The 26,337-nt window shown below is 40.5% G+C and overlaps 2 protein-coding genes across 6 annotated transcripts; both read left to right on the forward strand.

Annotated features, from left to right (window-relative positions):
- The first annotated feature begins 1,646 nt into the window (after positions 1-1,646).
- On the forward strand, positions 1,647-15,501 carry RNPC3 (RNA binding region (RNP1, RRM) containing 3). 2 transcript variants are annotated; one of them, XM_084211559.1, is made up of 15 exons: positions 1,647-1,890; positions 2,878-2,925; positions 4,006-4,124; positions 4,736-4,816; positions 5,504-5,615; positions 6,091-6,159; positions 6,753-6,898; positions 7,814-7,939; positions 8,673-8,809; positions 9,576-9,737; positions 9,905-9,999; positions 10,079-10,137; positions 10,671-10,803; positions 11,665-11,736; positions 14,411-15,501. In XM_084211559.1, the coding sequence occupies exons 1-14, from the start codon at positions 1,651-1,653 to the stop codon at positions 11,722-11,724; spliced, it is 1,587 nt and encodes a 528-aa protein (XP_084067685.1). In that variant the 5' UTR covers positions 1,647-1,650; the 3' UTR covers positions 11,725-11,736; positions 14,411-15,501. The 2 variants fall into 2 exon arrangements, with proteins under 2 accessions (XP_084067685.1, XP_084067686.1); XM_084211560.1 differs by having other exon boundaries at positions 15,334-15,501.
- A 969-nt stretch (positions 15,502-16,470) lies between these two features.
- LOC311156749 (pancreatic alpha-amylase-like) lies at positions 16,471-24,873 on the forward strand. Of its 4 annotated transcripts, none has more exons than XM_084210969.1 (11): positions 16,471-16,739; positions 18,796-19,007; positions 20,476-20,622; positions 20,920-21,117; positions 21,661-21,891; positions 22,755-22,888; positions 22,974-23,096; positions 23,208-23,307; positions 23,519-23,640; positions 23,744-23,869; positions 24,474-24,873. In XM_084210969.1, the coding sequence occupies exons 2-11, from the start codon at positions 18,840-18,842 to the stop codon at positions 24,661-24,663; spliced, it is 1,539 nt and encodes a 512-aa protein (XP_084067095.1). In that variant the 5' UTR covers positions 16,471-16,739; positions 18,796-18,839; the 3' UTR covers positions 24,664-24,873. The 4 variants fall into 4 exon arrangements, with proteins under 4 accessions (XP_084067095.1, XP_084067096.1, XP_084067097.1 ...); XM_084210970.1 differs by having other exon boundaries at positions 16,471-16,662; XM_084210971.1 differs by having other exon boundaries at positions 16,471-16,658.
- The last annotated feature ends 1,464 nt before the right edge of the window (positions 24,874-26,337 follow it).

Here is a 26,337-nt window from a genome sequence, read left to right on the forward strand (position 1 = left end):
GCTGCTCCCAAGGAAAAATACATATAGCCAAGCTTCTTGTGGCAGTTTTGCGCTTTACTTGGGGTGGCTTTCGCATCTGCAGTGTGCCTGGAGCTGGGGGCTTTGTGGTTTCTGAGATGCTAACCCTAGGCCTAACCCTAACCCTAACCCTAACCCTAGGCAGGAAAAGCATACCTGGCCTAGGGCTGCTCCCAAGGAAAAACCCGTGGAGACAGGCATCTTTGGCAGTTTTGTGTTCCCCTTGGTGTGGCTTTCACAGCTGCAGTGTGCCTGGAGGTGTGGGCTTTGTGGTTTCTGTGACGCTTACTCTAGGCGGAACCCTAACCCTAACCCTAGGCAGGAAAAGCCGTCCTTGCCCAGAGCTGTTTCTGAAGAAAAAGCTGCCAAGGCAGCCACATTTTCGCAGTTTTGCCCTCCCCTTGGAATGTCTTTCGCCGCTGCAGTGTGCCTGTTTCTCTGGGCTTTTTTGTTTCTGTGATGACAACTTTAATTTGAAATGTCTCAGAAAAAAATCGGTATTGCTGGTGTTATCAAGAGAGAAAATATACTGCTCCATTTGTACACTGTATCACTTATTCCACCTGCTACCTACTCTAGAGATATTGCCTTTTTTATACTTATGGCAGCAACAAAAATTGAGTAATAGACATTGTAAGAAATTGCTTCTACATTTCTTCTTTTCTCATAGATTCCTTTAGAAAAATCTTTTTTACTCAACTCTTTCCCATACTCCTTTGGACAAATTTGGATTGTCCTGTGATCCACCGAATGAGAATGCTGCGCCAACCCACAAGGGCTAGGTCTTTGTCTAAACTGTCAGTGCTCAGTCTGCAAATGTGCACACCCAAGGCCCTGCAGTGCGTACAGCACCAGGTCCACCATAAGCGCTCTGGAAAACTGAAGGGTTCTAGAGGACTTTATGGACTGAAGGCCTTGCTTTTTCTATGGAGAGGTGTAGGAAGCAACCATCCTATGGACCAGGTTATAAGCAAATTTTCTCCACGGCTGGTTCCAGCACATCCCAGCACAGTGACTGAGCCTGGGTGTCTCTGTGTGCTCTGGCTCCTCCGAGCCACAGCAAGTACTCCAGGCCCGGCATTGAGTCTCTGTGGGACCCACAGCTTGTGGCAATGGTGATACAGGCAGGCACGGCTTTTTCCAGCCAGCAAACAGTTAATTTAGTATGGTAAGACCTGAGATTTCATGAATCAAGATCGGGGATTTCAGTCTCTTAGGATCACAGTCTGCATCCTTTAGAATAAGGCAGGCTTGGGAGCCGCCTGTGTGGCAGCAATCTATCCCAGCTGATTGCTGTAATTACGGCGGCGTTTCCCGTGGCCAGGCACAGCTCAGTACCTCCCTGTTCATGGGAGGGAGGCAGGGACAAGTCTCTGTAACTAAAGTCTGAGGAGTGGGCACTTTGAGAGCACCACTCCTTGGGATTTGGTGCGAGGACAAGCTCCTAAGCGTTCAAAGGCGAGGGGCGCAGCACCGCGGAGCCTCCTGGGCGAGCTCCGCGGGAGGGCCGCCCCCCCCACGGCGCGTTTCCCGCCATCTCCGTCGGGGAAGTCAGTCTCGCGAGACCTGAGCCTGAGCCAGCGGCCTCGCCCCGCCTCTCGCGCGATTTGCGCCGCCGGGCCCTGCGTGACGATGGCGGCGCCGGGCGCCGAGGAGCTGCGGGCGGGCGGCCCGGGACCTGCGGGCGGCCCGGGGCTGGGCGCCGTCCCGCCGCACCCCGGCGTCCCGCCGCACCCCGGCGTCTCGCGGCGGCGCGGGCGGACGCTGCTGGTGCGGCACCTGCCCGCCGAGCTGACGGCGGCGGAGAAGGAGGATCTGCTGCAGCACTTCGGGGCCGTGTCTGTGCGCGTCCTGTCGGACCACGGGCGGCTGGTGAGGGCCGGGCGCGGGGCCTGGGCGGGCCGCGGGCAGGGCTGAGCCTGGAGCCAGGCTGGAGCGGGGGTCCCGCTGCCGGGGAGCCCCGCGGGGCGGGCGGGACTGCGGGCGGCTCCGGGTTCCGGCCCGCCGCCAGCCCCCTGCCCGCGGCTTTGGCCTCCTGTGCTGCCTGCGAGGCTGGGCTGAAGCCGTGCAGGGGGGCCTCTTGGCGCCTGCAGAGATGCAGGTTCACAGCTCTCTTTAAGTCTCTGGTTTGCTTTCTTCTTCCTCCAGATTACGAAAACATGGATGTATTTGTTTTGTGATAAGTACTCTTCATAAGGAGCCTCGTGTTTTGCAGAACGGCAGATAGATGATGTCTGCCTATTTTACCAGGGTCATGCTTTATAGGGTATCAGAGAGGGTGACTTTGTTACAATGATTTTGGGTACAGAATCATGCAATGACAAGATGGGGTAGTAAAGTTTGTTAAAAGAAAATTAACTTGGAAGGTATACTCTGTGAGGATTTGATTGAATTTGTAAAATAAATAAAAAATTAGAAACTATTCAAATGTTCAGGGTACAGTCGTTAAAACTTCTGTAGCAGGAAGAGCATTACTTTTAGTAAGAGTTACTTTGATGAAAATGTTTTATGAGGGGGTCAAATGAATTTTCTGGTTTGGAAGAGGATTAGACCTCTTTATGTACTTTCTTGCTGTTTAGAATGGTTTTTGCTTACTAAAAAATCCCCCACTTGTCCTGTATTCCTCAAACTGCTGAGCTTATGTCTTAATTTTGACTTCAGGAGGTACTTTTCCAAAATTCATAAGAAAAATGGTTTCCAGTCCTTCATGTTTGCCCCAAATGGGAATTAGATGACTCCTATCTGGTAACTTTCAAATATGTAAACTTGAACTAACAATGTGCTTGTGCCTCAGTGTTTTACGTGCAATCTCTTACATTTTTGATTAAAATACATAATAACTTTTTGCTTGTTTTCTAGAAACATACTGCTTTTGCCACCTTTCCCAGTGAAAATGCAGCTGCAAAGGTTTGTATTGAGTTTGTTTTTGAAAGTGTTAGCAAAGTGCTGAATGCCAATGCTCTAATGTGGTTTACACGTCATCTGGTACTTAGGGCTAGGGAAAAACAGAGCAGCACAGTGTAGTATGAGAGTTCTGTTTCAGGAGTTGCTTGCAGGAGTTGATAAAATTCTTGAACACTTTTGTGTTTCCTACTGTCCTAGGAAAGATGGATTCAAAGAGGTTTGTGGAGGTCATCTGATCTAGCCTGCAAATTTAGAGAAGCTGAGACTGATCAGGGCTCTGTTTAGGATGTGTGTGCATTGATATACAAACTATAAGCCAAGCAGAGTCTCCTTGTCTCGTGTAACTGTGTGTTTGCCATAAAAGTCCTAGTGATTCTCACAATCCAAGTCTGCCTTAAATATCCAACTTTCATAAGAAAACGACTGTATTAATAGGAGATGTGTATGCCAAAAAGGTTATACTAATAATGCTTTTTAAATACTAGTCTGGTTAAAAAGCCTGTGTCAGAACTCCCCCCTTATAGGGTTTAGGTTTTGGGGTTTTTTTTGCATTGCTTCTATTTATTTTAGGCCACACTTTATAGGACTAAAAAAGTTAAAGACTGTGTGAAGTGAACAGTGGTGAATTAGGTGCTTGTGCTAGTTGTTAGCAGCCTGCTGGGCTCTGGTCTTGAAGAATGCTGGATCTTCCCAGTGCCACTGTTAAGATCTTGATTTTAAAATTCCTAGCTGTTACTGACAGAGTTTAGCACGTTTGTACTTCAGGAGCAAAAGGCTGGTTATTTGAAATTCCAGCAATTTAGCAGGCTGCGTGAAAAGTCTGATTGTTAAGGCAGCTGCTGTGTTCAGGTGACCAACCCGTGCAGTGGTTCTGGCTGTGCAGCCTGGTCCCTTTCCTTCCTGCCAGCAGGAAATGCTGCTAAAAGCAGAGCTGGGAAGACACAAACAGCGCAGGCTTTGCTTAAAGCAGTTGGGACTGCATCCTATGGCCAGTGTACCACTCAAAGGAAAAACAGTTATGCTTTAAAACAATTCTCATGTTTGTCTTCTTCCCTTTCTCATCTCCTCTGTATGTACTTGAAGGCTTTATCAAGACTGCATCAGCTGAAGCTTTTGGGTCACACATTAGTTGTTGAATTTGCAAAGGAGCAAGAGAGTGCACAGGTACTTAGCCAGCCTTCTGCCTCAGACAAGTGCAAAAGGTATGTGCAGAGTAATTTTCTTGTTATGTTTGTGGTCAAGGAAAGGGGATTCTGGAGTCATGGTACTTTGGTAGTATTTGTAACTCAAAGGATAAATTGTAACCACTTAGAAGTCTTAACAAACAGCTCTATAGGACAGTGACTGTGTCATTTGCACCTGTGGAATGTGCAAATAAATGATAAAAGTTATTTGATACTGCTTAATTAAAAATGCTGTAGTAGAGTTTTTAAGTTATTTATTCCATTTTCTGAATATGAACAAATCAATAATTTAATACCTTTGAATTTATGGTCTCTGAAGAGGGTGCCTGATAAATAATTTCAGTTTCTTTTCCTTTGAGTGGATTTAAGTGAGGAGTGTTTGAATATAGGGAGTCTTACTTAAATCTGCATAAGTATTTTTTTTAGAAGACTGCCACTACTGTAATTATTCTCATGTATTAATTAGGAAGAATTGGTAATAGCTGTAGTAATGTAATTGGTAAAAGATGCTAAAAATACCTGTGCTAATTTATTTTTTATATTTATTAATAGATAATACATATTTTATGTATTACATTAGGCATACCTAATTTTTGCCCTGTTTTAATTAAGACTAAATTAATTTTCAGTTTAGAAGAACCAGTCAAAGAAGAAGAGAAGATAGAGCCAAACTGTGTTAAAATCGAGAATGGAATTGCACCCAACCATGGGTTAGTGTTTTATTTATCTTAATTATTTTATTCTGTTACAGATTATTTTGAAATGTGTTTTGTACTGTTGAACAAGAGTTTTCTACTGTTACTACAGTTCCTCAGGCATGTAGGAGTTGTCATATAGGTGGAATTTCAGTTCCTCAAGTTTAGAATCCTCACATCTGCGTAGTGACCGGTGCTTTCAGCTTGTGGACTGCAGAACAGCCTTCTAGCACAACACATTGCTTTCTTGGGGGGTTGGAGGGCTGAGGTTCTCCCAGTGTTAATAGCAGAATATCACTGACTTCTTTTCTCTGAAATTTCTTCCTTCCCTCCCAATTTTCATTTTAGCATACAGGAAGTAGTAAATTTTTTGAAGCTAATGCAGCCCTTTGAGCATTGATTTTCTGATATTTGTGCAGGCCGCTCTGCTGTGCTTTTGCTTTTGGATATGTTGATTGATTGTTTGCTTTAGGCTCCTGCATAGCTTGATACTTTCAGTATGCCCAAGCCCAGTAAATATGTCATGCACTGGGGACTGTTCCATGATGTTAAAGGCATTCTAAATGTTCTAGGGGAAATGATAACATTTCAGTGTTACTTCAGATGTAATTAATAGTTAAGCCTCTAATAATCATTAATTGTTATGGGTGATTAAGTGGCAGTAATGTTAAGGTGTCTTGTTTTCAATCTTTTTTTCCTCAGCCTCACCTTTCCCATCAATTCTTGCCTCAAATATTTGTATCCACCACCTTCAAGTGCAATTCTAGCAAACATAGCAAATGCCTTGGCAAGCGTGCCCAAATTTTATGTCCAGGTAAGTAAAAAACAGGGAGGAAAAAAGTGGAAAATTAAAGACATTTAATTTTTCCTCTTCTAATTATCCACAGAAGTAATTATTTTTGTCATCGTAAATACTAACTTGGGTTTTCTGTGATAGTGTTAACCAATCTTAGTTTTTTACTGTGCTTAGGTAATGAGATTTTATTAACCTGAGGTAGATTACTTAATTGACACTGAAGACTTAACTGGATATGCCCTTCCTAATTAGATGTGACTTGAGTACCTGAAATTTCATTCTGAGAAGATGCTGTATGTTTTTTATTAGCCTTGTTAGGGTGTTGCTTATATCGACTATTAGTGTTGGATCTCAAGTGCAAGTTTTACATTGTTCATGAAAATGAAAACTCTGCTGGTTTACACCTGCCAGGAGTGATTGGCTGTTTTACCTAGCAAGGAACTGTTATCACTTACTTATTCAAAGGAAACCTACTTATTTTGATTCATTTCAGGTACTCCATCTGATGAATAAAATGAATCTTCCTCCACCTTTTGGACCAATCACTGCTCGCCCTCCCATGGTAACATTTTAAAAATGTTTTCAGTACTGTCGGATTGATTCACAATTTAAAATGTTAGCAGCATAGTAGGAGATCTAAATTTCTAGAGGATTGCAAATCCTGCTGCATTTTACTGGGTACATGTTGGTCTTCTAAAGCAATTCTTTGGACTATACTTAGAACAAAGAAATACCCATCTATGGTAGCAGCACTGGAATGTTTCAAACTGTTGCTTCACTGTTGAAACTGAGAGGGCTTTAGAGCCTAAGACTTCACCCATATGCTTGGACTGTATTCTTCTCAGGAAAGTCCTTGAAGCTGAGTGCAAAGTGAAAATGCAAGGCCATGGTTGCGGTCTTTTCTTTTTTATCTCAACTTAAAAGAATTAAACCATTCACTGTTATGCTTCAGAAAGCAAATTTTTTTGCTTGTAGAAAGTTTTTCATTAGTAATGTAGCTTACTAAAAGGGTGTCTAGATCCCTTATAAGCATACTTGGAGGAAATAGTTGTTAAATTATCATTAATTGCTTTGGCTGTAGTAACTAAGAAAACAAGATATGTTTATCTTTTTTCCTTCAAGAAGTTTGATTTTTAACTTCTTCCCCATAATTAGTATGAAGAGTATTTACCAGTGCCTGTGCCACCTCCCCCAATCCCACCTCTGCCTCCTGAAGAGCCTCCTTTGCCTGAAGAGGAAGAAGGACTGTCTAGTGGTGATGAATCAGAATATGAAAGTGATAATGATGAGGAAAAGGAGAGGTATGCATTTTACAGTCATTCGCAAGGTTTTGGGCTCGCTGAAAAGGGTGGTTTTACTTTTCCAGCTTCCAATTCAGCAAGTGGTAATGTTTGTAGTATATAGATGTAGCATCTTGTAGAGAGTGAGTAGAAATCTTTCCAGATCCTTAGAGAAACTCCAGAGTGCAGAAGGACAGTGCAGGTTTAAATGCAGCAAGAAAAGGAGAGTGGCCTATTGGTGAGCAAGTTTTCCATTGTTCCCAACTAAACAAAAACTCAGCTTGAAGAGTGCAAATGTTAGGAAGCAGAAATTAGATTATTTTCAGAAGTCTTCATTGATCCACATCTTTCTAAATTGACACCTCAGTCTGAATCGTACGTGCACACCAACTTCCAGAACATTCTTTGTACATCAGCGGGTATGCTAGGGGTGATAATAATTGTGCTGAGGATTCTCTTGCAGTTTTGGGACTGAATTACATCATAGCTGTATTTTTCTTAGTCTTTAAGTTTACTCTAAATTAAAAAGCAGCTTTTTCCTTTGCTGTCTAAACTGAGAAGTAAATCAGAAAGTCGCTATGCTGTATTTGGAAAAAGGTACCCCTGTAGTTATAAATGTTATAAAATCAGGTTCAGCTTGGGCCATGACAGCTTCTCTCACGGCTTTAGTATCCTAGTAAGGAGAATGCTTGGGGAAGGAAGGGCATCACTGCCATGTTAGGATTTTGGTCAGTCCTTAAGTGTTCTGTGTATATTGATTTGCTGTGTGTACAACTTCAGTTTTAAGGTAGTTAGTTTTACAATCATATTCTGAAAAGTTCTGTGTCAAGGGCTTTAAGGAAAGGGGAAGGGTTTTTAAAATTAGTACTTTTGATAAACTGTAAACCTCTTTGTTTTATTTTTGTTTGACTTTGGGTTTATTTTTGTTTAAAATAGAATGACCAAGTTGATGGAATTAGCAACCCTTCAGCCTAAAAGACCAATAAACACAAAGAAGCGTGGTGTTAGAAAAAAGCAAAGAATTAAGGACATGTTGAATGTTCCTGTGTGTACTTCCCACAGGTTTGTGATTTTTGCACTTATCCTATTGGTTTTATTGCCCTAAAAATCCAAATTTTCTTCTAGTTTAAACTAAAGTCTGCTCAACAACCTTTAAGTGTGCCTGATTCAAGCTCTGTTTCTCTTCCTGTCAGACTAATAGAAATTCCTTTTCCTAAAAGGATAACTGGTTTCACATCACAGCTGTGACCGATGCAATTTGGATTTATTTTTTAGGCTGCTTCTTAAAACAAAAAATTAAAAGTACAACACTGTAAGAATAGAAACTGGCTTGCTTTAGAATAAGTTTGGGTCTTAGAACTGCACTTCTGTGCCCCAGTAGACAGCAGTGCAGTATTTCTATGTTGTGATGAATGATTGTGAATGCATTTTTACTAATGGCTGTCTGCTTCCTCCAAGTGATTTGCTACATTTTTTAAAAAAAATCATATGTTTTATTTACTAGGTGAGAGCAGCAGCACTTGTTTTTCATGCTGAAGTTACTGATGAAGGTTTTAATTAATGCCTGTGTGTATTGTACTGTGGTACATGATAGTTGGTTTTACTCCCACTGCCAGACATACCTTCTGTATATGCAGTGTTTTAATCACCTGAAACTGTTGGGTGAAATGTATGAAATGGAGAACATGTGTTTGTGGTGACCAACAGCATAAAATCTAACTGGAAGAAATCCTGTGTTTGAGCATGCATTCATCAGTGTCAGAGTCTTTAATTAACGTGTTGTTGTTTTAAACAGTAACTCGCACCCTACACTGTCACCTTCAGATGTCTTTGAGCAGCTGCAGCACGTAGGTCATAAAAAAATAGAGTTTCATATTAGTACTGAGATCCCAGCTGTTCTTCAGATAAACCCAGAAAAAGAGGAAAAAAATGGTAAGAGTTTGTGCTTCAAACGTATTTAATGTTCAAGTCATTGTGGCTTCAGTATATAAGGGTGCTGAAATTTACACCAGGGAATTCTTTTCCCTTACTGTATTGGAGCTTTCAACACCAAGTTGCATCATATTTGTATTTGCTGTTTTTCCCATGTTACAAGCTTTGGAAAGGATCCAGAGGCTTTTAAAGGTCTCTCTGCTATGTGCTCTATGGTGACTTGCACTGTATTTTAAATGATAGGATGCAAATGCTACAAATTTTCAGTATTTTATGGTGTAAATGAATATATCAGGCTAGTGTCAGATTTTCCTTTTCCAGCTCTTAAAGAGCAGCATCCGAGTGATTGCCAACCCCTTTTCTCTGGTGATTATCTGCCATAAAAATGCTGAGCACTGATAACAATGAGGTGTAATGGCTTTTTAGAGAGTTATGGTCAGTCTGGTTCTTGGTACTTTGCAGTAATGTCCAGTTTCTTTAAGGGAAAATAATGAAATGAATACAGGATTGAACAGCAAGGCAAGTTTTATGCTAACTAAGGCGTGCCACGGCCTTTATTTGTACTGCGTGGGGTTTTATAGGACTGTACAGTGCAGGTGCTTTTGTCAAACCAGGGATTAAGACTCATTTTTAAGGGTGTATTCAAATTGCTTTACAAAGTCTGCTCTATTATAATGTTGCTGGAAAGAGTATGGTTTTCTTGCTGGCTCTTGATTTTGGTGTGAATAAAGGTACAAACCACTTACATAATTTGTTGAAATTTCAGACCTATATGCAACCACAGAAGAAATCAATAATACAGGCTTTGGAAGGATTTTCCCAGCTCCTAGCTCAAATGATAAAATGGAAACTGAAGAGGAGGATGATGAAATACCATCAGAATTTATTTCTAGAAAGGATCTAGAAAAAAACAGACTTTCTAGAGAAGGTATAACTGTGAGAATAAATTATCTAGTAACAGCTTTTTGATTTGTTGCAACAAATAGCTGAAATAAGTGTTTATTTTCTTAATTGAGCATATAGTAAATTATTTTATACTGAGCAAATATGCAAAGTAAATGAATTAAAGCACGGTTCATTTTTTTTGTCTTCAAGAAATGGAAAAATATTCTGTTTTCAAAAACTATGAGCCAGGTGATCCAAACTGCAGGATATATGTGAAGAATTTAGCTAAACAAGTTCAAGAAAAGGTAAGTAAACAAGCAAATGACATATTTATCAAAAGGACTTTTTCTTAGCTTTCATCTTACACCTACACTTTAATTTCAGGATCTTAAGTTCATTTTTGGAAGATATGTTGACTTCCAGTCAGAGGTGGAACGCAATATGTGAGTTCATTTTATACTTGGTTAGAATTAAGCCTTTTATATTAACTTCTGTGACACTTCTGAAAACTGTGATTTTAAAAATAGCCATATTCACATTTTCTGTGTTTCTGCATAAACAAAAATGTGTTAGACCTAAAAATCTTCATTTATGAAGATTAAGAAATGAAATTATTTTATGATGAGTGACTGAAGTCCCTATTATTTTGCCTTTATATTTTCATTCCCAGATTTACTTTTCTTGGCTGTGTGACACAGAAAGAACTGTGTAGGTGACTGTGGTGTATCTGATCATTTTGCATATGTCATCTTTAGTAGTACGGCACATCAATTTGCCATCCTGCAGTTTAATATTGCCTTTTAGTAAATGGTTTCCCCAAGGAAAATGGTCTCCAAGGACATCATGCCTCCTTGTAGGCTTTCCTTCTGTTTCTGCTGTTTCTCCCACCTGAAGCATGAGAATTGTGCATTTGTACTGTGAAATCTGCAAGGTTTGTTAAACATGAGTAATTCCCAGTTCTCCACTGTGCCCCTAGGTTTGATATCCGTTTGATGAAAGAAGGCCGGATGAAGGGACAGGCTTTCATTGGACTTCCCAATGAGAAGGCAGCTGCTAAAGCACTAAAAGAAGCAAATGGCTATGTCTTATTTGAAAAACCCATGGTGGTTGTATCCTTTTCTTCAAGCATTTGCATTCTCTGTCATCTCTGCAAATCTCTGCCAAGTTTTGTTGTCACAGCATTCTGCAAAATAAAAAATGCCTTAAGAAAACCAGTCAGGATAACACAGTGCAGTCTTTATGGTAGCTGAAAAAACCACAGAGGCAACTCTTCTGAAATAGGAAAGTAAAAGTGATTTAAGAACAGAATTCACTGATCTTACATCTTTGATCCTGCAAAGACAATACAGAAGATAATTAAGCTTGCATGACCATGGTATTTAAATTAAATACAAGGTTTTTGACTTGGTTAGGTGTGTGTTTGCACACACTTAACTAATTCAAAATCATGAGCCTAAGAATCATGATCATAAGAAACATTCCTGTAAGAGTAAATGGTTCTAGATGGGTTTTTCAGCTGGAACTGTCTCCTTTTGATTGCATGGCACTGGTTTTTTTTTGTGTGGAAGTCTATTCTTATTTTTCACTTCAGTTTCTTTATACTCACATTAATCCCAGCATCTGCTGCTTTTACTGTTTTTCCTCTCAAATACTGAGACATCAAAGTTAAGAATTAACATGCTGGGTTGGAAGTTTGTAAATATCAAACATTTATCCTAGTGTAGTTACCTTGTTTGCATGTAGCCCATTCCCAGTTAGTCCTCCTTATGGGCTCTCTAATAACTCCTGTACTGTGTATCAGTGAGGTCATAATCTTTGACTAATAGACACTGGTATAATGCTTCATACTGTAGTAGAATTGATTCACAGATAAAGGTCACTTTCTAGACTAATTTTCAGGAGTAATCTTTTTTGTCTTTCTTAATTGACTTCTATTTACCAGACACTTGTAGTCCTTAATAGAATCTCAGCAATTTGCTCGTTCAGCTAGACCAAAACAGGATGCCAGCGAAGGGAAAAGAAAAAAGTAAAACCTGCATAAGGTATGGACTCTCTGCCTGAAAATAAAAACAAAGGATTGGGTTGGGGGTTTTTATTAGTGTTTGTTTGGTTTTATTTACTCTCTAACAGCTTCTTTAGGAATATTGATGATGGAGAGGAAATGTTCCATACAAATTTATTTTCTTAAATGTGTGCTTATATCAGGAAAACAGAATGCAAGGTATATAATTGATGTAAGTTTAAAACTTTCCTTTTTCCTGTGTTAAAAAACTCAGAGGCCAATATTTTCCTAATCCTGATATCGTAGGGCACTTGTCAGTTTCTCTAATCCTTAATTTGCAAGGATAAGGAGAATAATTTTGTGGAATTGGACCACTTATCTTTTAGTAATCTCCCAGGGTTTTGGTATTGGAAAGTGTTGCCTCTTAACTCCTTCCTTTCCATCCCTGCCATTGTAAAGTGATCCTGAAGAACTGGTTCCAGCAATAAACTTCTGCTGGCTGTAAAGAATCTTCTCTAACTTCAGAAAAAGAGTTCATAGTGCTGTTGCAGTAACCTGTAAACTTGTCTGAATTAGTGAAGGATATTCTGTTGGAAAGTGCTTGATCAGTACTTAATGTTGCATTGATCAAGGCTTCCTTTGCTGTGGAATGTGTAGGTCCTGATTTTTGGCATTATTTAAACATAATGAGAAAGTACCTTCTAGCAGAAAGCTGCTATTTAACTTTTATTTAGTATCATGTAGCTTTACTTCACTGCTCCCTACTCTAAGTATTTAATTTATGTAAGAGAAAGTCAAGCCAAATCAGCTCTAATTTAGTGGTTTCATGGCCTGCAAACATTTGCATAGTGAACTCAAAAATTACTATGTGAAATAACTGGTGTAAGAACAAAAAAGCATTTATTTCTCAGTCTGCACCCTCTTGATACATGAGTTAGCTCCAATTTAAAGGTCACTGAACTTAATTTCTGGTTACAGTTGAGATCACCCTGGTTATGCCTCTGCTTAAAACAAAATTACCTGAAGTCTTAGCCCCAGTGCTTATGAAACATTACTTAACCCATGGTGTGTTTTTAATCTGGAGCTTGATCCTTGTTACTCTGAAGAAAACCTTAATTTGAAATAAAGGATGTGAACATTTGTTTTTGAATTCTATAAATTGATGGTAAAGCCTGCGGTGTGGTTATTGTGATGGTAGTATTTCTGTTTTTAACAGCTACTCTAACTGTAGGTTCTTCATTCCATCCATTGTCTAAGGATTTTTAAAATCAGATTTAGTTTTGTTTCTCTCTCTTTGGTCTTACTTCCTATTTTGTGTTATTCCTTGTAGTTTGCAAAAGCTGTATTTTGTCAAATTAAAGATCACTTTTTAATAGGCCTTCTGTACTGATTATTGAAAAGAGCCTTGGCTAAAAGTGTTCTGTTAGGATCAAGTATTTATGAGACTATTTCAGTTTTGTTTGTCACTCCTTTCTTGTTAGAAAAAACCTTCTATTTGTATTATCTAGTGTCTTAGATTACTAAGGTTTCTTATATTAAAAAAAAAATTGAAGTATTTTAGCTATTGGAGAACCTGATAGATGAAGTTTGAGCGCTTTTATTCTTTTAGGAATTCCCTTTTTTTCAACTCATTTTGTACATTAATTCTTAATTAATTAAACACGCTAAATACTTGAATTGCATAAAGGAAATAACAAAGTGCTTATTTGTTATTATTTTGATGGTCAACTCAGAAGCTTTTTCTAGAGTGAGCAAACCATACTGAGGCAAGATTTAATTGTGGACCTGAAAGTCTTCTATGAGTTACCATCTTACAAGTGTTCCTGGTGTTCTCAGTCCATGGGCAGAACTTCTCACTTACCTTGACTGTTTATATGTTTTAATCATAACAATGTGCCAAGGAGTTACACAGATTTCGAAGGATCCATGAGGTTTAATTAAAAATACTTGTTGCATTTTCCAAGTATGGTTAAGCTGACCCCTGTTTCTGCATTACTGTTTTTTCTGTTCCTGCTGGAATATTCAGATGGATGCTGATTTATGAAGTAAAATTCCATGACAAAAACTTGAGTCTGCTTGAGTCTAGGGTTGTTTTTCTGTTGTTGGGTGGGTTTTGTTGGTTTTTTGTTTTGTTTGGGGGGTTTTTTTTGTGTTTTTTTTTTTTTCTACAAAGGTTTCTTTTTTTTTCTTTTTTTTTTTTTTTTCTTTTGACAAAACAATATGTCTGGTTTATAAAATACTGCGGAACTCCTTGCCGGCTGAAATGTCTCTTTATTGATGGACTGGCAAAAAGTTCACCTAAAGAGACTTTTTCCTGTAGCTAAAATCCAACTGTTTGGGAGATAAGTTATGTGGAAGAAACTAATGTTGAGAAGTCTCCAGCTTCTTCATAAGGAAGAAGTGGCTTGAAAGCTGGCATTAAAGGGAAACATGATTAGGTTTTGGACTTGATAGAAATAAAGTGAGTCTGTAAAATGACAAAGACTTGAAGGAGATGGAAGAATCTGTTCAAGTTATCAAAAAATGTATTTTCTTTTGAATATGAAGTTTAGTGTTGATGGATTCATCAGCCCTCATTAAATCTCATAAGGGGTTAGAATTGTTTTTTATCAAAGAGGCATATTTGCTTTTTTTTTGGTAGGTAGCATAAAGTTATGCGTGTGCAATACTGAGAATCAAGTAAAATTAAACCACATTCTGCTGTTCTTCTTTAGAAACATTCCTGCGTAAATACTGCAATAATACTGTCATGCAGAGTGTATCCTTTCTTGTTGTATCCTTTTTTGTGCAATGTTTCCTGTAGCACTCAACTGCATCTTAAGTTTTCATATAGAGTAGGTGTGGGGAGGAGTTAACATGTTTTAAGCTTGAGCTAATCTAATAGTTTTAAAAAGCAAATTTTTTTCGGGGGGGGAAAGAAACCAATGAGTTGTCTGTGTTGTGTGAATAGACACAATGAAGGTTCTTAGTCTTAAAAGGTGGCCTTCACCCTCTTCCTCAGGTACTCTACTAATTTGTAGTCCTATTCCTTAGTGGAACAGTTCTAGCTCATACCAGCTGATCTATGTGAAGCTGTGCTGAGGTCACACTGACCAAGCCACCTTGTTTTACTTTAAAAACATATTAATATAATAGTATGTTGGCTAAAATACATTGCAGAGCAGTTTTAATATTAAGGGGTTGACCAGTATTTTAGATCATTTGATGATTACTGTTGTCCTGGTACATGAGAAACAATTTGGAGTTGATTTAGTTAATACATTCCTTACTTTGTCTTTTTTGAGTAAAGAAGAAAATTAACAATATCTTGCAATTAAATATTTGGAGCTGGACTAATTACAACTATTAATCACTGCTGCCTTTTTGTTGGTTGTTTTGGTTTTTTTACATTGCTGTCTGCACCAAGGTAGTGTTGTTGCTAGTGACCTACATGTTTCCTGTGGGTTTCATACTACATTACTATTTAACGTTCTATAATATAAAATTAATACAGTCTGCCTTTATTAAGATGTATTTTTCACAGACATTAAGCACTTTTTAAAACACTAAGCATCTTTCAATTTAGTTGTCAAAAGCCAGTATAGTACTGCTATTTTTTGGTAGTTCTTACTTTTAACTTGCCTTTGTAATGTTCTAGGTCCCTTTTGTGTTCCTTCTCTTTCAAGTATTACCGAGCTGGGGAAGAAGCAGTGTGATCATCAGGACTCTTGAACTGTGCGTAGTTGCATTTCTAAAGTATTTAAGGCAGAGAATAAATTTTCCTGTCTTAAGGATTCCACAATCTTTAAATATCACAAGACTTACTACATCATAAATGTGTGTTAGATTGCTTGTGAAATCTAATAAATTATTTCCCTTCTCTTCATTTTGCCTTCTCTTTGTTTTGACTTTTGTTCTTGGGGTTTTGGGCAGGACAGGTCTTCTGGTCTTGGACACCAAGCAGAAGGACGGGTGCATGGGCCTGAATTTGTACTGTGAAACTGGGCACTGTTCTTCCTCAGTAATTACCTTGCATTGTTCATCTGCAACTTGAAAACTGTCAGTGCTGAAACTGAAGTCATTAAAACCAGAGTAGCGGCTAAAACTGGTGTAGATATGGTTCTTGCTGAGGGTGGTGATAACAGTGGTCACGTAGGATTTGCTACATGCAGGTTAGTTGAACTGTCTAAAACCATGTGGGAAAACTGCAATGGCATTTAATTGACAAGATATTCTAGTCCAGTGAACTTAAAGGAAGAGTTATTCCATAAATGACTAAATCATATCTGATGCTGTGGGAGCTGGTGTATAGGATTTGTCATTACTCCAGCTGCAAACAGTCTAAATCAGTAGTATTGGTGGCTGGACCAAAGTAAGTCTATCTTTGCTATTTTTTTGCAATAGGAGCTGGCTTTGCAGATTCCTTTGAAGTGTTTTTACTGGAATTATTCTTATTTTAGTTGCTGCATTCCCATGGGAACTGTGTTGTTCGTTCAGTCCTAGAGGGTTTTTTCAACTTAAATGCTTCTGTGGTTCTACAGTAGCATGTCCTAACACCCATGCTGAGCTACAGGACCAAAGGCCCGCAAGCGAATTTTCAAAGCGCCAAAGTAGGATAACAGCAAGGTGGTGCTGTGCTCAAGGACAAAAATACTTTCTTATGAAGTGCGGAAAGAGAGCGTTCAGAGAGCCGTGCCCGGTCCGCGTTGTCCCTGGGGCGGGGCGGGGCTCGCCGTGCCCGGCGGTGGCGCGGCCCGGCGGAAGGGGCGGGCACGGAGCGCGCTCCGCACGGGGAGCCCTGCCGGGAGCCTCCGAGGGGCGGCCGCAGCCGGGCTGCTTCGCCTGCAGGAAACGCGGGGCTGCTGAGGGCGTTCTGTGGGGAGCCGCCAGAAGGGACAGAGCCACTGCTGTGCTGCCCTGTGACAGCCTTTGGCACCTGCGGCTTCCGCAGCTCGGCGCCCCGCAGATCTGGCACGGTCGCAGGTGTGTTGGCGATGGCGGCGCCGCTCCGGCCGTGACCCGGCAGACGGGGTGACCCGAGTTCCCGTGTTGGCCAGGACAGCGGTAGGGCTCTGCAGAGACGCTCCGCTCCCAGGTTCTCTGCATTGCAGTCAGTGTTGCTCTCTTCCACATGGCCTCTTAGCGTTTTTCCAAGTTTCGAAATTATTTTGAAGCTAGAGCCTTCAGAGTGCTGTGAGGATTTCAACATCCCCATTCACTTATTATTGGTTGTATTGAAGGCAGAGCAGCCATAAACCTGCTTCAGAGAAATGAAAATCTACATTGAATCTTTAGGTACTAGGCTTTGGAGCTGGTTGGGTCAAGGTATATTATTTTTAGTACTTTGTGTCATTTACTGCTTTGCGTATTTACTGCTGTAAGTAAAACTTCCAAATCTAATAAATGGCTTTTCTCATCAAAGATGGAATTTTCTTAGCTCATTTTCTCTTAATGTGTGTTCTTCCTGTCAGGACCATTTCATGAAAATGGAAGCACGCAGAACAACTGCTTGTGGCTGAAACTTAATCTGTGTACTTTACTGAAGATCTACAAGTAAATAATTCTATTAAAGCTATTTTGTTCACAAACACAAAAGCCAGCTAAATATACCAAATGCTTAATTCTAAATAACTCTGCCTGCTTGTGAAGAATGACAGCTGATAACAGTAGGCTCTGGAAGGCTGGTTCTGCCCGTTATAAACTATATTTTGTGACTAAATTTGGTTCAAAGAGTGCTCCACTACCTGAGAGATACGGATCATCCTTACCTTGTTGCAGAAATGAGGGCAGTTTTGTAGAAGTCACATAAAATTTTATACATTTTATGTCTGGCTAACTGTATCACTGCAGGTTGTAGTTTTCAGCAGTGCATTCCCAAGTGTGTACTAAATCAGTAAAAGCACTGGCTTCCTTTGTGTAGCAAACCTGAGGGCCCTTGTGTTCATGTTTAAACCTTCACTGAGGTGTTTGGTTTCCCTTGTGACAGGAATCTCCCTTTGCTCTGTTACTGAAAGATAACTTTTTATAAAGAATAGATACTTACAGGAAAGTAACAAGATTCTGTATTTTGTTGTAAGGGAAGTGTTAGTTCAGCCATTTGTTTGCAGAAGTTCATCTTGTAGGGCTTCTTTGTATCTCAGACTCTCTAATTCAACTTCTAAACCGGAAGAGTGCAATATAAGTTTTATAAGGTTCTCAGCAGAGCTATGTAAACCTTGATAGCTGTTTCGTTTCTGGTTTGTTACATGTTGTATCTCTCTAGGTGAGGAAAAGGAGAGGCAATTTTGATATAAGGATCATTGTCTTTGTTTGTCCCTAAGTAAATACAAATAGGATATGAGTTGGGAAATGCCATTCCTAGCCTAGCTCATCAGAAGGAAATGTAGTTTCAAGCCTCTGGAAAGCTCCTTTTGCAGAACTCTGTGCTTGGGCACTCGGAAGGCGATTTCTCGGTTATGGAGCTTCACAGTACTTCCAACATCTGCATGCCATTGTCCACATTCTTAAAAGGAGGCTATCTCAAATCCTACAGGTGTGCAGAGATAAGACATTTAGCATTTCTGGGTTTGAGCCACTATAATTAATGATTTCTGTATCTGAGAGATCTTCCAGATTTCAGGCTGTTGTTTGAATGAGAGATGTCATGCATATCGTGAATGACAGATTCACATATGTTAAACCTCCAAAATATCTGGGGGTTTCATAACAAATCATGGTAAGAAATATGCTGCTTCTGCAAGGTCTTGTCCAAATATGTTCAAGTTGTAGCAACACCATTTGGAAAAAAAAGATGCCTCTCAATGCTAAATAGGAGTGTAAAATAATGTACATTAAAATGAGAAACAAAATGTCCATTTCAGTCTATATAAGTATTCCTTTGCTCTTTGGGGTAGTTTTTGGCTTTCTGCTAATAAAACCACAAGTTTTGCATTCTGGAGGCAGCCTGCATTAGGCAACATCTGAATTTTAAGTGCATAAAAACAAAGTTACTATTAGTATGGGAATTTGATATACTTTAGATAAAATCCAGTTCTCATACAAAGTAACAGGTAAATAACACCCCGAAATGGTGTTTATCTTTAAATGTGTATTTTCTAATGTGTACTTTACCCTCTTGCAGGAGCATTGACAGTAAGAAGAGACCAGCTGATCACAGAACACTGGATGGGGATCTATTTTCTGCTGTTAGTTGTAGGGCTTTGCTGGGGGCAGTACAACCCCAACACTCTCCCAAAGAGAACCTCAATTGTGCATCTCTTTGAATGGCGCTGGCAGGATATTGCTGAGGAGTGTGAGCGCTACTTAGCTCCTAATGGATTTGGAGGAGTTCAGGTATGTCTGCTCCTATCAGTAGGTAGTGAAATTGCTACATAGATGATAATTTGTTTTTCACAGAAAATGTTCAATTCGTCAAAGGGCAGGTACTGAACAAGAAAAATAGAAATTGGTAATGGAAGTAGTAAATGCTGACAAATATATTCTTCAGCTATCTTCAAGTAAGCATGAATTTATTTCATTGCTCCAAAGTGCATGTTTTGCAGTCTGTGCTATTACATTTAGATGAATTAGAATTGCACATCACTTGCTAAATCTTTTTTTTTATTGCTGTGAAGAGTAACCTATGTTTATCTGCTTGATATTGTTTAAATCAGGAAAAGCTCTTAAGAGCTAGATAAATGTAAAATGAAACTATGACTGAACAGAGGGTTTCCAAAGAGAACAAAAAAGCGCTGGAGGTGTTGAATAATTAAGTACAAAAGACTTCTGATTATGTTCACCCAAACTGGCAAGTTTCTCTCTGTGTAGCACAGTGTCTCAGTAAGCCACTGAGAGACCCTTCTTTGCAGGAACCTGGTGTGAGCAGGTGGAAGTGAACTGAGCACAGGTTCTGGTGAAGGTGTCCTGTGTGAGTCAGTTCTGTCTGAACAACAGACGTGTTCCTGTGGAACCAGAACTGGCACTTGGGTGGGGTAGCATGGCAGGAGAGCAGCCACTTATTCAAGTATTTCCATTTGCCTGTCAGATTGCTCAGGAAAAATTGGTGTGAAGGCTGCCTATCTCTTGTAGCCCAAGAGATTGCAAGCTGGCCTGAGTGAAAACTCTCCCATAGTTTTTGCAACCTACCTTCCAGGCACACACACCAGACAGACTTGAAACTGATTTCTCACACCGTGGCCTATGCCAGTTTATTATTTTAATCCATTCTGTGGCAGGGTCTCAGAAGTTTTTTTTCAGATGATGGCTTGCTGAGCTGGTCAGGAAGGTGTGGCAGCTAAGAGCCTGTAGGGGTCTTTCTGAGAAATGGTTTGATCAGGTTGTTGTGCCCAGAGTCTTAAAGGTAGCAGCAAAAGCTTGTTGCCTAAAAAGGATCCTGAGAAGTCTGTAAAAGGAAGAGGTATAACTCACCTGGAAACTTAGAAGAATTAGGTCAAGACTACATTCATCCAGAGCATTACAAAAACAGGAAGTTGGATCGGTTTTAAAGGCAGGATGTTACGTCGGTTGTTATGCAGTCACTTCCTTCCTCTGCTGACCTAGTTCTTCAATTTCAGATGCTTCTTTTTGAAGCTTGAAGTCACATAGAAAATTAGGCCACTCTGTTCACAGGCCTAATTTTTATACTGGCTTTCTACCTGTTGAAGGCCAGGCCTCAGTCTTTTGTTTCCAGCCGACTACAGTGTAAGCAGAGGATTCTGAGCATCTAAGTGTTCTTTAAAAATATTCTTTCTCTAAAAAGACTGGGCAAACAAATTAACCATTTTCAGTATCCCATTACCAAGTGCCAACGTTTTCTTGACAGATTTCACCTCCAAATGAAAATGTTATCATTACTGACCCCCGGCAACCATGGTGGGAAAGATACCAGCCTGTCAGCTACAAGCTGTGCACAAGATCTGGAAATGAAACTGAATTTAGAGACATGGTGACCCGCTGCAACAATGTTGGAGTAAGTACTTTTAAAACCTTCTGGTGTTTATGCAAGGATATAGCCAATGCGAGGATATAGCCAAGCAGTGATTCTACCATTTTAAAAAATTGTGCAGTGTTACCTGATGCAGTGTCTGCTGAGCTGCGTGTTTTATCACCCTTGCTGTATGCTAATAAAAAAAATGGAATAAAATATTGGCTGAAGCAAGCAAGCAGAAGTAAGGGGATAGGGCAGGAGGTATGGGAGAGAGAACATTAATTAGTGGTGCTGTGGGAAGTAGCTTTTTCAAATTTTTACGTGGATACTGTTCTCTAGGTGCGCATTTATGTGGATGCAGTAATCAACCATATGTGTGGAGCTAATGCTGGGGCTGGTGACCATGCTACTTGTGGAAGCTATTTCAATGCAAAGACTGAAGATTTCCCAGCTGTGCCCTATTCTGGCTTGGACTTCAATGATCATAAATGTAAATCTAAAAGTGGAAACATTGAGAATTATCATGATATATCTCAGGTAACCCTAAAACTGTGGTTTTCATTTACATCTGTTCCTTCCTGTGCTGTGATTTCTTTGCTCTCATTTACAGTGAGACATTTTTTAAAAGGAATTTAAAAAAGCCTCATGAAAAGCCATTCAAATTAATAACAGAGATTAGTGTTGTTGTCAGGAACACCACTTATTAAAAGGATAGCTGTACTTGAGACAATGGCTCAATTTCAGAATCAGACAAATGTGCTTAGGTAATTAATAAAGACAATTTAAAATTCGTAAAATCTATTTAGTGTGCTAAAAAAGGTAGAAGTTATTATTTGCCTTTTACTTTAATTTGGAAGTTTTCCTTGGTCACAATTTCAGAAGAGAGGGGCAAATTCAATTTCTTATTGCAGCTTCTTTGTAGATGACTTTGCAACGGCAAGAAATGCTTGGGGAACAAAGGCTGCTGGAGGTTTTATTTGGCGTTGTAATATAGGCCAAGAACATTCAAAAGGTGTGTAGAACACCACATGGAGTTTATTAGGTGAGAAGGGTTTGATTTGAGGGTTTGAGTCCCCCCAGGTGCGGGACTGCCGCCTGGTCAGCCTGCTGGACCTGGCCCTGGACAAGGACCACGTGCGCTCCAGGATTGCCGCGTACCTGAACCAGCTCATCGGCCTCGGCGTGGCGGGCTTCCGCATCGACGCTGCCAAGCACATGTGGCCTGCTGATGTCAAGGCCATTTTAGACCAGCTGGAAGATCTCAATACTCAATGGTTTCCTGCAGGAACTAAACCTTTCATTTACCAAGAGGTAATCTTTTATTTTTTTTAATTTTACTTCACAAACATATTTCTTGCAGGCCCAATACAGACTCACTCACACATGGCAATGCTTTGCATGGGCTGAGCCCAAGTAGATCTACAGAAACCATCCTCAATTCCATCCTCAATCATAATCTGCAAATATCTAATCTCTCCATAAATGGTAATTGATGTGCAAAATGGCCCACTTGTTTTGGACCTACTGGAATTAGGTAACCTAGAAATTTTATTGAGATGAAATTTACTACATAGAAGTTAGTGTAAAAATTCTGTTGGTTTAAAAAAGAGATTTCATTTCCTGAATTTTAAATTCTGCATAATAAATTGCAACAGAAGACATAAGTGTTGATTATGGACTGAAAGTTTATTTTCCAATTGCATAACTGTTACCTGATATTCTGAATTTGTGTTTTATGTTTGAATAACAAGTTGGAACAAGCAGGTGAATGTTGGTTTCACTCAGCAGAAGCTAAACTCTCTGCACATATTTTATTAAATTAGTATCTTGCCTGCAAAGTCTAGGCAAATAGAAACATTCTTTAGTTCCATAGTAAAAAGATTCAGCCCAACTGTTAGAAGCAGAGGCATTGGTGACCATACTAAATTAAAAGGAAGTAAAGCCAAAGCCTTAATCATGGGTAATCATGGTCAGCTGAGGTAAGGAGATACAGGACAGAGATGGAAAGCAGGTTCACAAGCTGGGCTGAGCTAAAAGGAGAAAATAGCCTTGCATACAATTTTACAAGAAAGCCAAATAACATAATTATCTCAAGTACTGTCCCCTTGCTTAAAGCAGTGTCTTATTTGTCTGGCTTTTGAGTAGAAAGACCTGCTCTATCTTTCCTGTACCAGGTGATTGACTTGGGTACAGAGCCCATCAAAGGCAGCGAGTACTTTGGGAATGGCCGAGTGACAGAATTCAAGTACGGTGCCAAACTGGGGACAGTGATCCGCAAGTGGAATGGAGAAAAGATGGCCTACTTAAAGTAAGGATGAAGGTGCTGCAACTTATCCAGGATTCACTGGATACACCAATTGCCAGGGTAGCTTCAAGTCTGTGTTTTTGTTTAGGAACTGGGGAGAAGGCTGGAGCTTTGTGCCTTCCGACAGAGCCCTGGTCTTTGTGGACAATCACGACAACCAGAGAGGACACGGGGCTGGTGGAGCTTCTATTCTGACCTTCTGGGATGCCAGGTAAGGGATTGCTCTTGTGTGGGGGATGCTTCTTGCTTTTGCTTGTGTGTCTGTGTGTTCTCTGGCAGGTTTGTCCTTCCATGTCTCATTCCTTGTTTGTCCACCAAACAGGCTCTATAAAATGGCAGTTGGTTTCATGCTTGCCCATCCGTACGGGCAAACACGTGTGATGTCGAGTTTTCGCTGGCCAAGATATTTTGAAAATGGGAAGGTGAGCTGTTCATGCTGAAGATCCGCCCATGGGGATTAAGGGTGGGAGCAGGGCCAGAGAAGTAGTCCAGTGCATTTCAGGTTGTCGAGTGATGTCCCTGTCCCGGGCTGGATGTAGCCAGTGCAACTTTGATGCTCCCTCTAGCTTTGTTCACCAGAGGGGCTCCCTGCATTTTCAGTGAGAAGATAGAAACCTTTCTTTTCAATGACAGGATGTCAACGACTGGTATGGACCCCCAAGTTACTCAGATGGCTCCATAAAGCCCGTTACAATCAATCCGGACACGACCTGTGGCAACGACTGGGTTTGTGAGCATCGCTGGCGTCAGATCAGGTAGGGCACCGGGGAGAAACAAGAAGTAAAAGCTTTTGCTCCGTGCTCCAAGTGGCCTTAGAGGAGTTGCAGGTGCAGTGGCAGACATTGCTTGTGTTTTCAGGAACATGGTTATCTTCCGCAACGTGGTGGATGGCGAGCCTTTCTCCAACTGGTGGGACAATGGCAGCAATCAAGTGGCTTTTGGCCGTGGGAATAAAGGCTTCATCATCTTCAATAATGATGATTGGTGAGTAAGAGGGAAATAAATTATAATTTATTATGATTATAAGAAAATTACTCTGTGTTAAATATGTAATTTAAAAAAGCTAGTTAGTAGTGAAACCTTTTAAGGTGTTGCTAGCTTGAGTAGATCTTTCTAATGGATTATTATTGACAGTTATTGACAATTTAAACATAGCATTTTCCACTCTACCATAGAGACTCTTCAGTCTTTTAAGTCTAGGCTTTGTGGTGTGGTCTTTTTATTGCCCAATTCTGAAGCTGGTTAAGTCAGTAGGGCTGGTCAACCAGCAAAGTCTAAATTTTTAGAAGTGAGGGAACTTGTTAACTCAGGACTATGTTCTAAATGTGACAGTTTTAAAAGCTGCATTGGGACAGTTTATGTGAGAATGAGATGATAACAGAACGGGAGTATGTCAGGGCTTTAATAAGTAGCTGTAGGTTGGGGTGATAAGCAATTTGTAGCATGTAGTGATTGAATAGATTCTGCAGTGTCCAGCGAAGTGCTAGATGATAATTCCAGAATTACTTAACATCTGAGGTTTCCAGTATGATTTGAAGAGCATTTTAGAGTCCTCATAATGCTTACTGCACTTTATTCTATTCCAAAGGTCCTTGAATGTATCTCTGCAAACTGGTCTGCCTGCTGGCACTTACTGTGATATCATTTCTGGGCAAAAGGAAGGTGACTTCTGTACAGCAGTTGAAGTTCACGTTGCTGCTGATGGCATGGCTAATTTCCTAATTGGTAATGAAGACCAAGACCCATTCATTGCCATTCATGTTGATGCTAAATTGTAACCAGATGTGTTGTGCATGTGCTGTTCCTTCTCCTCTGCATCTTTGTTAACAGCAAACAGATGTGCAGAATGTCCTGGCTCTCAGGACTGCATGAATTGAGACTGAGCAAAGCATGTTAGCTGTAATACTAATGAAATGGTGAGCAGCTGCTGTACTGGAGAGATGGGAACTGGTGGTGCCATGCACATCTGGGAGTGGTGCTATACATCTGCATGCATTTGTAAGTGTACTTTATTCAGTTAAAGTACTAATAAAAAGTGGAAGGAGAATATTGTCATTAAATTTAAAATCGTGCTGCTCTGTGCAGAAGTGGAAATGCAGTTCTCTTTAGGGGCAAGCGGGATTGCTATAATTGACAGGATATCCAGAAACCAAGAGAAGATTCCTTTGTGCTGAAACATGGCACAATTCAAGTTGATTTTCTAGTCTTCATATTCTCTTAGAGTATAGTTTTATTGTTAGTATTACTCAAATTTATTCATTGTTCATTACTCTCATCAATTCAATGAGGATTGTCACGAAGACAATTTAAGTCTTTTAAGTCAATTCCAAATGAAGACCTGAAATCATTTCATGAAGAAAAGCCAAAGGTCTTTTTTTTTGAAGGAGGAAATTGTAGATAATACAAGAAAGGACTTGGAAAACAGCTCTAGCTTTCAAATTATATGTCCGGCAGCTAAAACTCCTCTCTCTCTATCATTAGCATCTGATATTGGGTTTTCCTTGACTCTGTTGTATTGGTTTTGCACGGCCTGGTTTTTGGTAGCCGGGGTACCACAGAGGTGGCTCCTGTGAGAAGCTGCTGGAAGTTTCCACCGTTTCCAGCAGAGCCAATCCCTGCTGGCTCTGAAGATGAACATGCTGCTGGCCAAAACTGGGCCAATGAGAGAGGTTGGTAATGCCTCTGTGCTAACATATTTAAGAAGAAAATCAAAACAAAGTCACACCGTTTTTCTTCTAGTCAGAAAAGAGGGGAGGAGGTGAGAACAGACCTTGGACACACCAAGGTCAGTGCAGAAGGAGGGAGAGGAGGTGCTCCAGGTGCCAGAGCCAAGATTCCTCTGCAGGCTTCATGGTGATGACCATGGTGAAGCAGCTGTACCCATGGGAATCCATGGGGGATGCGGAGATCCACTCACAGCCCATGGGGGAGTTGCCCATGCTGGAGCAAGTGGATGACTGGAGGAGGCTGTGATCCAGTGGAAGACCCAGTGGAGAGAGGGGGCCCTTGCTTCCAGGCTGGAGCAGCCTGTCTTTGAAGGACTGTACCCCGTGGGAAGAGAGACCCAGGCTGCAGCAGTTTTGGGAGGCTGTGTGCCCATGAGAGGGACTCATGCTGCAGCAGGTGAGGTTTGGCTGCCGCTCTTGAGAGCGGACCCACACCAGGGCAGTTCACAGAGAAATGTCTCCTGTGGGAGGGATCCCATATCCTCACAGGGGGAGGACTCCTCTCCCTGAGCAGCAGAAGAGAATCTTGGTGATGAACTGACCAAAACCCCCACATCCTGTCTCCCTGTGCTGTCAGTGGGAAGGAGGAGGGGCTGGAGTGAAACAGTGTTTTAAGGGCTTATTTTACTTCTCATTATCCACCTCTGATTCTGTTTGTAATAAACTCACTTTGCAACCTTAAATATTTTCTTGCAGTCCTTATCTCACTCATAACCCCTTTGTTAA

The sequence above is a fragment of the Fringilla coelebs genome (assembly GCF_963513975.1).
Source record: "Fringilla coelebs genome assembly, chromosome: 9".
Lineage (NCBI taxonomy): Eukaryota > Metazoa > Chordata > Aves > Passeriformes > Fringillidae > Fringilla > Fringilla coelebs.